At 37.8% G+C, this 15,068-nt stretch overlaps 1 protein-coding gene across 1 annotated transcript in view; it reads right to left on the bottom strand.

Annotated features, from left to right (window-relative positions):
• LOC309825984 (rab GTPase-activating protein 1-like) overlaps positions 1–15,068 on the bottom strand; it is a 655,950-nt gene that overhangs the window by 215,440 nt on the left and 425,442 nt on the right. The window contains exon 15 of the mRNA XM_082659907.1: positions 5,038–5,112. Coding sequence (XP_082516033.1) covers positions 5,038–5,112 — 75 coding nt within the window. The remainder of the gene's footprint in view (positions 1–5,037; positions 5,113–15,068) is intronic.

Here is a 15,068-nt window from a genome sequence, read left to right as displayed (position 1 = left end):
GTGGCCTGCCCATATAAGTTAAGGCAAGAAAATTTAAGCAGAACAGAGACACAGAGACACAGATTTCTGATGACAGAGTATGAACTCTGGAATCCAACCATATCAAAAGCATCTCTGCTCTGGACTTCCCAGTTATGTGAGCCAATATATTTCCTTTTTAAGTTAAACTACTTTTAGTTAATGTTACGTCACATGTAGCAGAAAGATTCCTAAATAATATAATGGCACAAATATTTTCACTTATATATACATATAAAGACACTAGGAAGCCTCTATTTTGTTACCTTGGACTCTGTAGAATCCTTATTTTCAGGAAAACTAAGAAGTAGCTCTGCTTCTCATTTCTGATGCCCACTGGTTAAATCTTATCTGAAACTTGTCTTTTTTGGGAGGAAGCATTTAAAGATCTGTAATTTTTAAACCTTATATTATTTTGAAATATGGCACACAGAATAATATATAAAAGTTAAATTTATACTTCAATGAATATACAATTATGAAGTAAAAACAGATTAAGAACTAGAATACTGTTAATACTCCTGAAGATCCCTATGTGTCCTCACCCAGTCATGACTCCCAATTTCTCCTCAGAGAAATCACTGTCCTGATTTTAACAGTAATCACTTCACTGGTATTATTTATATTTTCCATGCATGGAGCATCCTAAAATAGAGTTTACTTTTGTCTGTTATTGAATTATACTAAAATGGAATCATACCAAATGATACCAATAATTTGCTTTCTTACTAAACGTTATGTTTGTATGATTCATTCACATTAGCCTACATAGTGTGAAGTGTTTCTTTACTTGCTGTATAGTGTTCCACAAAATGAACATACCACAATTTATCCATTTTAATTTCTAATTATAATTCTAATATTAGACATTATAATAGTGGGCATTTGAGTTGTTCGACTATTATAAACACTGATCCTAAAACAATTTTAATACATGATTTTAGTGTACATGTTCATAAATTTGACTAAAGTATATATCTAGGAGTGGAGCTGCCTGGTATGCATATCTTTATCAGATAAAAGCCAAACTGGTTTCCAAACGAGTTATGCCTGGTTACAGTTTTTGAAAAAAAACAATACTTTTAAACATTTTGGGTTATCCAAAAATAATGCTTTTTGCAGTTGGAAAGCTTCCATACATGTTGATATTAGTTTACATAGAGTGATTTAACCTTAAAAAGGAGCATAATTTTCTGAAAGTCTAAAAAAGTATATGTTCAATTAAAAAAAAACCTTAAAGCTGCTTGACAATAAATATGTGCGAGAAATATATTGGGGTTAAAAATTATCTAAAATATTTTATATGATTCTTAGAATAAATGAAATATATGAGGACATTATTTATTACACTAATAATATAATGATGATATTACTGATAATTATTACATATTTAACTTCAAAGGCAGATAAACACTATAATGGTTACAAGCAATCTGTGCTGTAACAGTTTTTCCAAACTGTAAATGATAAATTTCTTATAATTCCATCAATAGATATAACAGCATCTATGTGATAAACACTTAATTCTTCCACTGCTTAAACTACTACAAGTTACAAAGCTATTATCAAAGCTTCTGGAAGTTTCCAAGCACCAGGAGAAGATACTTATTTCTTAAAACTATCTAGACATGGAAAAACTTTAAAATTCTAAATTTTTGTTCTTGATCCTACTTTCATTTTTGGTCTTTCTTTCCTCTTAGGCAGTGAATGTGAAATATAAATGACCATGGGTGAGGAAAAGACAGCATCCCAAGAAGAAGCAGGTTCTGACAATGATTAATATGGAGTTGCCAAAGGATGTCTGGCAGCAAAAAGAAGCAATAGCTTATGTAACTGATAAAAAATTAGTCAGTAAGACCCTAATAACATATCTCCCTGGAACCCGAGATAGTGTATTTGATGAATTGTTTAAGCTAGAGTGTATTCTTCTACCTATTTAAACCACAGAGGCAAAATTAAATACGGAAAAGAAAAAATTACAGTTACCTTCTCTTATTTAAATTGGTTAATGGATGGGTTGGTCAGTCAATGAAATATGCTGATTAACAGAATTATCACATATACTTTTAATTAAAAATTACAATGTAAGATTTTTATTCATTAACACTGAATATCAGTTCATCTTTCCTCCAGGATTCTGAAGGCATTTCTATATTTCCAGTTATTTTTACAAGCCATGGCAACAACTGCATAGTTCTATTAATGTAGAAAGTGTAGAAACTAAACTGAATTTCTATTCATCTTGTCACATACTTTGGAGGCAATTTTGTTGAATACGTTTACAATGGCCGACTTTCCATGACCCTTGTAATAGGACAGTAGATAATGTAAAAAAAAAAAAAAATCTGGGTTATTTGAGTTTCCTAGTTATTTGAATCACTGCCTCTCTTTTTTTTCGGGGAGGAAGTATGTCCAGAGAAATATGAACTTACAGTTAACTAAACTTCTGTTAAGTCTCAGAACAGATTTCCTGGAGTGATATTCTTCCCACTGAAGTTTAATCAATATATTATAATGTGTTTAATGGGGCTACAGGTCTAAAATGCTAAACTGTGACATATTCAAAGATTACTTTGTGGAAGATAAAGCTTCACTATCCATGGCTTGGACATCAGCTCTCGTCAGAATTATCATAAAATCTCCTTTTAGAAAAATGGTGGTTATGAAACTTGGTGAACACGTCTATGTCACAGTTTATAGTCTCCAGTCCCCTGTGGTAGGGACCTGACTATTCTAACTACTAGGTGGGTTTAGTAATAGAACAAAGGCTCCAAGAATTTGTGAGTATAAAGTACTTGATTATCGCAAGAAATCTGAAGAACGTGGGCTGTGGAGATGACAAAAAAAGGACAGCAAGGAGAAGATCAAAAAGACCATAAACAGATAACGATGCCGCAGAGAAAGAAGTCAAAGTTAAAGTGAATAATCACAATAGAACCACCGTATATTATTAGTATCATTAAAATCAAATGATCAGCATTAGGACCACGAGTCTATTATAATTGTTCTTCGTTTCCAGAATGCAAACCTAAAAGAAATGCTTTTGTTTTAAACGTGCTGGACCTCTCTGCTGCATTTGACATTATACAGTGCTGCTTCTCTGTTGAAAATCCAGAAATTCTTCAAGGATTCCTCTTCCTCATCAGTCCTCTAAATATCTGGCATTCCTGGGATCTATTCTGTTCTTCTTCTTCTATTTATTCTTCTTATATGGTCTAATCCACTCTCATGATTTCAGCTTTGATTCCTCCCCCAGTGTCAGTCTCCAGTAAACAGTTGGTTGCTGGACAGCTTTACTCAGATATCCCAAAAATACCACCTCCGCCAAATTTCAAAACAAAATTCATCATCAACTCCTAACCTTTCTTCTCCATTCAATCTCAACGGACGTGTTTTCTGTCTCAGCTCAAAATACCATACTTCATCCAGTCACCTAAGCAAGAAAACTAGACATGTTACCTTTGACCCTTCCTTTGTCAATCCATCCATGAAACCTACCAATTTTGCCTCCTGCATGTTTTCAGATATTTTTTAAAATAAATTTATGTATTTATTTATTTTTGGCTGCATTGGGTCTTCGTTGCTGCGTGCAGGCTTTCTCTAGTTGCGGCGAGCAGGGGCTGCGCTTCGCTGCGGTGTGTGGGCTTCTCATTGCGGTGGCTTCTCTTGTTGCAGAGCACCAGCTCTAGGTGCATGGGCTTCAGCAGCTGTGGCACGCAGGCTCTAGAGCACAGGCTCAGTAGCTGTGGCGCACGGGCTTAGTTGCTCCGCGGCATGTGGGATCTTCCCAGACTAGGGCTCGAACCCGTGTCCCCTGCATTGGCAGGTGGACTCTTAACCACTGCGCCACCAGGGAAGTCCTCTCCTGCATGTTTTTAATTGTTTTTTTCTCTGGGTCTCAACATCTCTCATTTAGATTGATGTTTCCTAACTGGTCTCTCTGCTATTGCTTGCTCCCTTCAGTTCAACTCTCTACATGGATATAATAATTTATCTGAAGTGAACATCTGATTGTCATTCCCTTGCTTCGAACTGATCAATGGCTCCTCATTAGCTTTAGCATAAAGCCCACATTTCTTGACATTATTAAAAAGTCTTCATAATTTGGTCCCTGCCCATATGACCATTTTTACCTCATACCTCTCTCTGCATACAATTTCTATAGCAACAGTAAAGGAACTATCATTTCATACTGTTCCCTTTATATGCTGTGCCCTTTGTGTTTCCATACATTTGCTAATGCTGTTCCTTTTGTCTACCAATCGCTACTCCCTCTCTTACCCAGCTCACCTTCCCCAACCTCAAATATTTATGTCCTGGCAAAGCTACCACCTCCTCTAGAAAGTCTTTTCTGAAAGTTCTGGCAGAGCTGAGTTGGATAATTCTCCTCTCTATTCTCTTATTCTGTGCATCGCTTTCACTTGGCACACTGTAAGCTCCTCTACAGTGATCATCACAAAAATCAGCACAGATACATAAAAAGAACTAAAATAATAGGTACGTGCGTACATTACCTGTGCCCCATCCTAGCCCATGAGGCCTTTGAGAACACAAACGATAAATTATTCGTATTTGTAATCCCACTTCCTAGCCCAGTACTGACAACTGATTCTCAATAAATGTTCTGTTAAATGAAGGTGACTAAGAGAAAAGAGAGTATACAAAAATAAATCACAAAAAAGTTAAAAGACTTCCTTGTCACATTCCTTCATCATGGCTCTGGTCCTGCTCATATTTGGGCAGTTACATTGACTTCTTTAATTCTAGAGGGTTCTAGTTAAAAATAACTCCAAATAAGCAATTTATTCCCTACCAGCCAGCAAAATTAATTCTACTGAGAAACTGTCCTGTTCGTGACATCAGATCTCTTACTTTATCACCAAAAGAACATTTTTAAAAAGATATGCCATGTGTAATCTCCATCAGGTCAATGGAGAATAAGAAGGGAAAACAAAACCAAGCATCAAATAAAATAAACTTGGCAGCACCATGCCCTTTATTACATGGAAAATTACTTACATGCAGCAGCAACACAGCAGCAAGAAAAGACTGTCCTTGACAGTACCCAATGTCTTCGTCATAGACAGAGTAGGCCTAGAGAAAAGATGAAAAGAAAGAAGAATCATAAACATTCACGGAGTTTAACCTAAGTGCTAGCTCACATCAAGCTGCTGCTTGTTCTTGTCCCTGGCCTGTCCACCACAATTTCAATGATCCCTCAATTTGGATGTGTGAGCCATTAGCACAGTGGGATCCCTCAAAGAGGCTGTACATTTCCTAAAGCAATTCTAGATGTACCATTATCCCCAGGTTCATCTTTAGAATCTGGAATAAAGAGATGCTCAGAGCACCTAAATTAATTTTTAAAGATCCATTATGGTTTGTGGTCAGGCAAATGAGACTGTGGGAGGCAGAAGCAAATAGTGGAAGAGGGTGGGAAGGTTCTACAGTTGATGTGGGAATTCTAATGCACCATACGGGGGAAACCTTAATGCTGCGAGAGTGCAGTGCAGATCCCCTAACCTAACAGAAAAAAAAAAAAAAAAAAATCACCCTCTCTAGCCTCTACATGTTCTCAGACACCTTCTAAACTACTCTCGCACTTTCCAGAGGCTAAAGGGTGATTCCTCCCATCTATACCACTAGGGCAAACCGGAAACATTTAGTATTGCCCTGCATTTTTAGCAGAATGGCTGGGAGAGAGCCTCTTGCCACACATGCCACACACTATCACGAAATGTTCTGCCTATTTACCATCTTCAACATCATTCTAACCAGGCTGCTAGTACAGAGCCAGTGGCCCATTCACAGGAAATATAGTATCCCTAGAGAAGCAGCTATCATACCATTCACCTTAATATTCACCTTAGTCTTTATAGGAAAGGAAATCAGGTTGTATGCTTAATACTTCAAACTGCTGAGACTACAATTTTTTTTTTAAAAATACCCTGTTCAAGTTTTTAAGAGGTTGAATCAATTACAGTAGGCGGACCATGCTGATCAAAGACTATAGTATAGGAATTAGTAAGGTTTTGCTGTAAAAGTCCAAATAGTAAATATTTTAGGCTTTGAGGGACACTTACATATCTGTTGTATATTGTTTTTCTTTTCTTAAACAACCCCTTACAATATAAAAACCATTTGTGGCTTTTGTGGATTAAGGGTAGTACAAAGTCAGACAGCGTAGGCTATAGTTTCCTGATCCCTGATTTAGAACAACAAAAACAAAAATCATTCAGATGCTCCTACATTTATTTTTAAAAGACAAACACCCCAACTGTGCTGTTTAAATCCTGGACATGTATCCCATTCCATGTATCTCACCTATCTGTTGTGCTTCATTAAAGTGAGGGGAATCTCCATTTAATGCACTATGATTTTGTGAGTATAAAAGTACTCTCTGGGGCTTCCCTGGTGGCGCAGTGGTTGAGAGTCCGCCTGCAGATGCAGGGGACACGGGTTCGTGCCCCGGTCCGGCAAGATCCCACATGCCGCGGAGTGGCTAGGCCCATGAGCCATGGCCACTGAGTCTGTGCATCGGAGCCTGTGCTCCACAACGGGAGAGGCCACAACAGTGAGAGGTCCGCGTACCGCAAAAAAAAAAAGAAAACCAAAACTCTCTGTCCAGGGCAATGGTTATCAAAGATAAATAGGAATGGTTACCATAGGGAGGGTAAGTGGGGAATCTCCCATATGCCAAGGTAGTCAGAGTACAGGGACTAGAACTCTTTTTTTACTTAAAAAAATTTTATTGAAATATAGCTTATATTCAGTGAAATGCATACCTTTTAATTTCACAATTCCTTTGAGTCATTTATGTAACCCCGTCATTATAGAATATTTCCATCATTCTAGAATGTTCCTCATGCCTCTTTGCAGTCAAACCACCTCCACCCCAGGCCACCAGTAATCTGATTGTTTTCACAATCTATTATTAGCTTTGCTTTTTTTTTTTTTTTTTTGCGGTACGCGGGCCTCTCACTGCTGTGGCCTCTCCCATTGCAGAGCACAGGCTCTGGACGCGCAGGCTCAGCAGCCATGGCTCACGGGCCCAGCCGCTGCGCGGCATGTGGGATCTTCCCAGACCGGGGCACGAACCTGTGTCTCCTGCATCAGCAGGCGGACTCTCAACCACTGTGCCACCAGGGAAGCCCCAGCTTTGCATTTTTTAAAGAATTTCATATAAGTGGATTAATATAATATATACTCTTTTGTGTCTGGCCTCTTTCACTCAGCATAATGTTTCTGAGATTCTTCCATGTTGTTGCATGCATCAGTAGTTCATCCCTTTTAATCAGTGGGTAGTATTCCACTGTATGAACATACCACAATTGGTCTATCCATTCTCCCATTGATAAACATTTGGGTTTTTTCCCAGTTTGGAGCTAGTACAAATAAAGCTGGTTTGTATACATAAGGCTTTTTGTGTACATAGGTTTTCATTTCCCTTGGGTAAATACCGAGGAGTGGGGGTTCACGGTTCAAACGATAGGGGTATGTTTAACTTTATAAGATACTGCCAAACTATTTTGCAAGGTGGTTGTTCAATTATTGCATCCACACCAGCAAAATATAAGAGTATTCACTGCTTCAGATCCTTGTCAATACTTGACATTGCCAGTCTTTTTCCTTTTATTAATTCCTGTGGTTTTGACTTAAATTTCTCTGATGGCTAATGACATAGAGCATATTATCATGTGCTTTTAGGCAACTGATACATATTCTTTTGTGATTATCTCATCAAGTTCTTGCTCATTTGTTTAATTGGGCTGTTCATCTTATTATTGCTGATTCATGGGAGTTCTTTATACATTCTGTTGACAAGATCATTGTCTGACATATGTATTACCAATATTTTCTCTCAGTGTGTGACCTGCCTTCTCATGCTCTTAATGGTGTCTTTTGAAGTACTATTGTTATCTTTTAACCTTCTTCTGCCAATGTTGATATTATGACACTCTCTTCTAATAAGAGACGAATTATATCATGGAATCATTAGCTAAAGAATTTAAAAGAAGCTTTTCTTCATTATAACCAGTTTCCAGAGTTCAGCCTAATTTTAGAAACTGAAAGATGGATTAGCATCCTTTTACTTATTTAATTTTCTTTGATTATATAGTTATGAGTCCTTATTTGTACTTTTATCCAGAGCTCATGGGTGTGTGTGTGTGTGTGTGTGTGTGTGTGTCTGTGTGTGTGTGTGTGTGAGTTAGGGTGGAGGGAGAGTTACAGAGAGAAAAGAGAAGGAAAAAATAACAAAGAAAGAGGGGAAAGGTTCTAATACTATCCCTATTTAGTGCATTCCTGATGGTACTCCATCACTTCCTTTTCCATGAACAAGGAACTCTGAGATCTGTTGATAAGAGATATATTTTCAAGGTTTCCCTTCCCCATAAAAGATCTCTAAGTTGAGGATTCCTTAAAACTGGGGATCTCTGAAGTCAATCATGCTTCATCAACCCTGACAAAACTTTGACAAATGTTTGATCCATCTTTATATATTTCATGTTTACTGAGAAGTGTGCTATTTATATGCTCGTTTGTGTTACAAGAGAAGTCCAATATAAAATGAAGGTCCACAACACACCAGAGAAGGGATGAACTCAGTGACCTCACAAACTATTCTCTAACTGGAGAGCTGAGAATAAAAGTTCAAATCAGCAATGTATTGATCTTACTTTCTAATTGTGTTATGGCTTTGGATTAGGTTAGCAACAAAAATGACTTTTCAGAGGCCACCTACCAAATTTGATTTTATGATTCACAGTTTGAAAAACACAATGCTCTAGCAAGTTCTTTCCCTTGGAGTTCTTCTAAGCACTGTTTGGCTTTATTCTAAGCCTTCTGTGAGTTGAATCAAATCCTTTCCCTCTATCTGAAACTTGCCTCTCTTTGCACCATACCTCTCCCCACTCCTCATTTTAATTGCTTTTCTGGCCAGATGCCTGCTTTCAGACTGACTTTCAAAAACCATCTGAGTACCACTTCTATAATGGAGAAGTAATTCCTACTGGACCAACCTTCCCCCCGGTAACAAATTTAAACTATATCGAGACAAATATATAAAACAACTATCTGAAGGCACTGAACAAAAAAGCAGGAAGAAACTGGAGGGGAAAATAAACTTGGATGAAGGGAATGAACAGTAAAATTCTCATTCTTTATGGCTTTTGCTGGAGGTCATGCACCAGTGTGGATGGCTAAAACTTGGATATAAAACTGTAGACTTATTCGTTTGAAGAACCAGGGAACAGATTGGGGTGACCATAACATCTAGAAAGCGAGAGTGGAAACACTAGAAAAAAAGAGTAACAGAAGAGAAGCCTTTACTACACTTAGTGTAAAAGTATTTACAATATCCAAGACAAGGTAAAACTGATACATATATAGACAAATAATTAATAGAACAGAATAAAAAGTCTAGAAGTAGAGCCACACTCATACAGTCATTTAATTTCAACAAAGTTACCAAGATAATACATTGAGGAAAGGAAATTTTTTTATATATGTAAAAACATAAACATATAAAAATTGTTTCAACAAATGTGCTCAAACAATTGGATATCCATATGGGGGAAATAAATGAACCTTGATCCCTACTTCACTTCATATGGAAAAATTAATTCTAAATGTACTATGCTCCTAAACATAAAACGAAAACTATAAAGCTACTCAGTGAAAACACAGAACATCTTTGTAACTTGGTAAATGCAAAGGTTTCTTAGCCAGGGCACAGACACATTAACTATTAAAAAAATAAACTGATACAGTAGACATCATCAAAATTTAGAAACCTCCACTGATAAAAGGACACCATTAAGAAAATAAATAGGTAAACCACAGACTGGGAAAATATTTGCAAATATATCTAAACAAAGTCTTGAATCAGAATATATAAAGAACTCCTACAACTCAATGTCAAACAACCTAAGTTAAAAATGGAAAGAAGATATGAAAAGACACTTTACAAAGAAATATCTATGAATGGGTAATGGGAACGTGGCCAAGTGTAGAGGAGATGAAAACAGTGGATTAGGAGGATGTGGAACTCACCTCTCCCCATGAACACATCAGAAGTACATCCACTTGTGGAACAACTGTCACTGACAACTAACTGGACACTGGCAGAAAGACACCTGTACAACCAGGACTGTAAGAAAGATCCACAAAGAATTGAGTAGGAAGGGAAGAGAAGTGATCAGATTGAGACCTGTACCACTATGAGGAGACTCAGAGGAAAAGGGAGATTACATGAGCAGAGATCCTCCCTGGAGAGTGAGTGATGTGAGCCACATACTGGGTGCCACAGCTTTGGGGACCAACACAGGAAAGACAAGCTCCTTGGCTGGTTGGAGGGCCAATGGGACTAACAGGAGGGCTGTGAAAAGGCTGGGCTTCACTTGTAAGAAGCATGAACACGCTCGCTCCTGAAGCAGGACAGAGAGGGTGGTTTGTAAACTGCATGGGTGGCTGGCCACCTTCCTGTGACCACTCCAGTGTGTGCCCCCATTTGAACCAAATGAACACTCTAGCCCTGCTTTCTTCACAACACAGCTCCACACTGGGGTGAGGGCTGCCATGGTTGAGGAGGAAGCTTGGCTGTGAGACACAGAGATGGCTCAGACCCAAAGCGGCATCTGAGCAGGCAGAGGGAACCATTATTTACACAGGCAGTGTGTCAGAAGCAGGGTCTCAGACCCCAATTGGACTGCCACAGCCCAAGCCCTGACCTACCCCAAATGCCCACACCAGCACCTCTTGCTCAAACACCATCCCTCTGGGGAGAGGGTGCCAGTGCTGGGAAGGGAGAGAGCACATACTGTTCAATTTCATTTGTCTCCAGGTATTTTAAAATTTCCTCTCTGATTTCTTCAGTACCGATTGGTTGTTGAGTAGCATACTGTTTAGCCTCCACATATTTGTGTTTTCTGCAGTTTTTTTCTTGTAGTTAATTTCTAGTCTCATATCATTGTGGTCAGAAAAGATGCTTGATATGATTTTAATCTGCTTAAATTTATTAAGACTTGCTTTGTGGCCTAGTATGTGATCTATCCGGGTTAATTTTCCATCTGCACTATCAATTTCTCCATTTATGTTTGTTAATATTGGCTTTATGTATTTAGGTCTTCCTGTGTTGGGTGCACATATATTTATAATTGTTATATCTTCTTCTTGGACTGATCCCTTTAACATTAAATAATGTCCTTCTTTGTCTCTTGTTACAGTCTTTGTTTTAAACTATATTTTGTCTGATACAAGTATTGCTAGCCCAGCTTTCTTTTTTTATTTCCATTTTTATGAAATATCTTTTTCCATCCTATCACTTTCACCATCTGTGTCTTTAGATACAAAGTGAGTCTCTTATAGGCAGCATATATGAATCTTACTGTTTTTAAATCCATTCCACCACTCTATGTCTTTTGATTGGAGCATTTAGTCCATTTACCTTTAAAGCAGTTCTTCATGGGTATGTACATATTGCTATTTTGTTAACTATTCTCTGGTTGTTTTGCAGTTCTTTTTTGTTCCTTTTTCTTCTTTTGCTCTCTTCCTTATTGATTTGATTACTATTTTTAGTGTTATGCTTAGATTCCTTTCTCTTTTTTTCATGTGTATCTATTATAGATTTTTGGTTTGCAGTTACCATGAGATTCATATATAACAACCTATATGTATATATGATAAGCTGATGATCACTTAAGTTGGAATGTATTTTTACTCACGCATCCCCAACTTTAATGTTTTTGACATGATATTTTACATTTTTTGTTTTGTGTATCCCTTAACTACTTACTGTGGATATAGATGACTTTACTATTTTTTTCTTTTAACTTTTGTACTAGCTTTACAAGTGGATGATTTACTACCTTTATTGTATGTTTGTCTTTATTGATGAGATTTTTCCTTTTGTAACTTTTGTATTTAAATTTATGATCTTTTCTAGTTAGTGAGTTCCCTTTAGCATTTCCTGTATAGCTCATTTAGTGGTGCTCAACTTTTTTAGTTTTTGCTTGTCTGTAAAACTGATTCTCTCTCTTTCAAATCTGAATGATAACCTTGTTGGGCAGAGTATTTTTTTCTTGTAGATTTTATTCTTTAATCACTTTGAATATATCGTGCCACTTCCTTCTGGCCTGAAAGTTTTTGCTGAAAAGTCAGCTGATAGCCTTATGTATGGGTTCCCTTGTACATAACTTGTTGCTTCTCTCTTGATGCTTTTAAGATTCTCTATCTTTAATTTCTGACATTTTAATTTTAATGTGGACCTCTTTGGGTCCATCTTGTTTGGGACTCTCTATGCTTCCTGGACCTAGATGTCTGTTTGCTTTCATGGGTTATGGACATTTTCAGCTATTATGTCTTCAAAAAAATTCTCTAACCCCCTGCTCTCTTCTCTCTCTGGGACCCCTATAATGTGAATGTTAGGTTGTCCCATAGGTCTCCTAAACTATCCTCATTTTAAAAATTCTTTTTCCTCTTTTCTGTTCAGCTTAGGTTATTTCTACTACTTTGTCTTCAGTTTGCTGATCTATTCCTTTGTATCATCTGATCTACTGTTGATTTCTCCTACTGTATTCATTTGTTCAGTTATTTGGTTCTTCTTTATATTTTCTAACTCTTAAAATTTTCACTGTGTTCACCCATTCTTCTCCTGAGTTTGTTGAATATCTTTATGATTTATTACCTTGAACTTTTTATTGGGTAGACTGCTTACCTCGTCCTTGTTTAGTTCTTTTGCTGAGGTTTTGCCGTGTTCCTTCATTTGGAACATATTCCTCTACCTCCTAATTTTGCATAATTCTCTGTGTTTATTTCTGTGTATTGGGCAGGTCAGTTATGTTTCCCAGTATTTGAGAAGTGGCTTTAGGTAGGAGCTGTCTTATGGGGCACAGCAGCACACTCCCTTCTGGTCACCAGAACTTTATGCTCTAGGGGTATCCCCTATGTGGGACCCTTCTGTTGTGGCAGGGTGGACTGGTAGTCAAGGCTGGCCCCTGACCTGGTTGGCTGCCAGGACCTCCGCATATGGAGGCTGCCAGCTGGTGGTGGGTGGGGCCAGGTCCTGGCAGGGACCTGCAATTTACTTTAAAGTATTAAAATACTTTAAAGTATTAAAATGGATTAATTAATTGCATATAAGGGTAGACGGACAGAGACATTTGTGATAAAAAAGTAACAAAATATTATAGAATCTAGGTGACAGGTTTATGGATGTTCACTGTACAAGTCTTTGAGTTTTTCTGTGTATTTGAAAATTTTTTGTATCTTTTGGGGGAAAAAAATCTGTGTCTGTATTCTGTCTCTTCTCCCTGATCTGGACTATAGACTACTCTTCTGGCTGGGGTCCCAAGAGAGCTTTATATATTCATTCAGCAAGTCACTATTTACTGAGCACCTATTATATAATCAAACATTGTGCTGAGGTAGACACCAAGATGAAAAGATATGGTCTCTACTCCTCAGCTCAGAGTCTTGCCCAAGAGTTCAGCATGTACAATGAAAAAGTACACAGTGAGATAAGTTCTCATAGTTATGTGGAAGATCAGAGGGAAAGGGTGGGTAACCAGGTCATAATGCCAGGAATAGAGACAAAGGCAAGGGAGGCATCTCAGACAAGGTGATACTGTCTTAATCTTAAAGAAGAGGATGTGACCAGAATTGCTGCAAGCCTGGCCTCACATTCTTGAAGGAAGAATACAGAGATACTTCAGGTATGCTGCAGGGAAATGGCATGTACAAAGGCAGACAGTGCCAGACACTGTGATAAGTGCTTTTCTACATTCTCAATTAATCCTCACAAAGCCTATGAGATAAGAAAAGTGACATTTAGAGAGGATAATTAACTTGGGCAAGGTCACGTAGCTAGAGCCAGAATTTGAACCCAAATCTTTTCAAATACAGAGCCTGTACACTTAATACCTTTATTACACCACTGCTATAGATTGTGTTCTCCCAAAATGAAGGAGGGCCTATTTTCTGATTTGCCTTGGGGGTCAAGAGAGATAGGAAATAAGATTCCATACTCTCAAAAGAAATGACAATCTGACCAAGGGCAGCTTAATATTTTTCAATCCGTAACTCATGGGTTTAGGGAAGGAGAACTTTCAATTTCTTTGTGTAATATGCATGTTTATTAACATACTACTACAGGTAAAACTTAGACATGTAAACAGAGATAGCTGTTAAAGCTTAATCATGTTGGTGCTAACATTTATATATAATGTAAGTTCTCCTTATTGAAATTAATATGGAAACCACTTAACTTTTTTTTTTTTTTTTTTTTTTTGCGGTACGCGGGCCTCTCACTGTTGCAGCCTCTCCCGTGGCGGAGCACAGGCTCCGGATGCGCAGGCTCAGCGGCCATGGCTCACAGGCTCAGCCGCTCCGCGGCATGTGGGATCTTCCCGGACCGGGGCGTGAACCCGTGTCCCCTGCATCGGCAGGCAGACTCTCAACCACTGCACCACCAGGGAAGCCCCACTTAACTTTTTTTATCTTGTGAATAATTGTTATGCATCGATAGGGATGCTAACTTTGAAAATAATTTTCCACAGGGTAGTGGGACTTTGTTTGCCAGCCCAAAATATACAATAACCACTACTGCTCTTGAATGACCTTAAAATCATTAAGGAATGTTTTTACTCTTACAGCTAGATTGTCTAAAGACTTATCTACAACCTTATTTCTCCCAAAACACTCTCACACACAAACCTTTATCAGATTGGTACAGGAAATACAGAATGCTGTTTCTCTTTTGTCCCAGAAATAGGCAACATACAGTACTATTTTATCAGATAATCACACTTGAAGATGAAGGAAGGTCAGACTCACAGGAAGAATGAAAAGGAAATCAGAAGATGTTCTCTAACAAGATAGAAAGGCTGCTATGTGGGCATGCAAGAAGGGATTAAACTTCTCAAACAGATTCCCATTTAGCTTCTTGGTACCGCTAAAGTACTGCTGTGTTTGCTGATTTATCGGCTATCATAGACAGTAGTTAAGTTCACCAGTTTTAACCATGATAACATTTCGTGTTTCTCCAAACACTA

The sequence above is a fragment of the Grampus griseus genome, assembly GCF_964374135.1.
Source record: "Grampus griseus genome assembly, chromosome: 1".
NCBI classification, from domain to species: Eukaryota; Metazoa; Chordata; class Mammalia; order Artiodactyla; family Delphinidae; genus Grampus; species Grampus griseus.
Note: the sequence above shows the minus strand (reverse complement) of the source record. Positions and strands in the feature narration are given on the sequence as shown.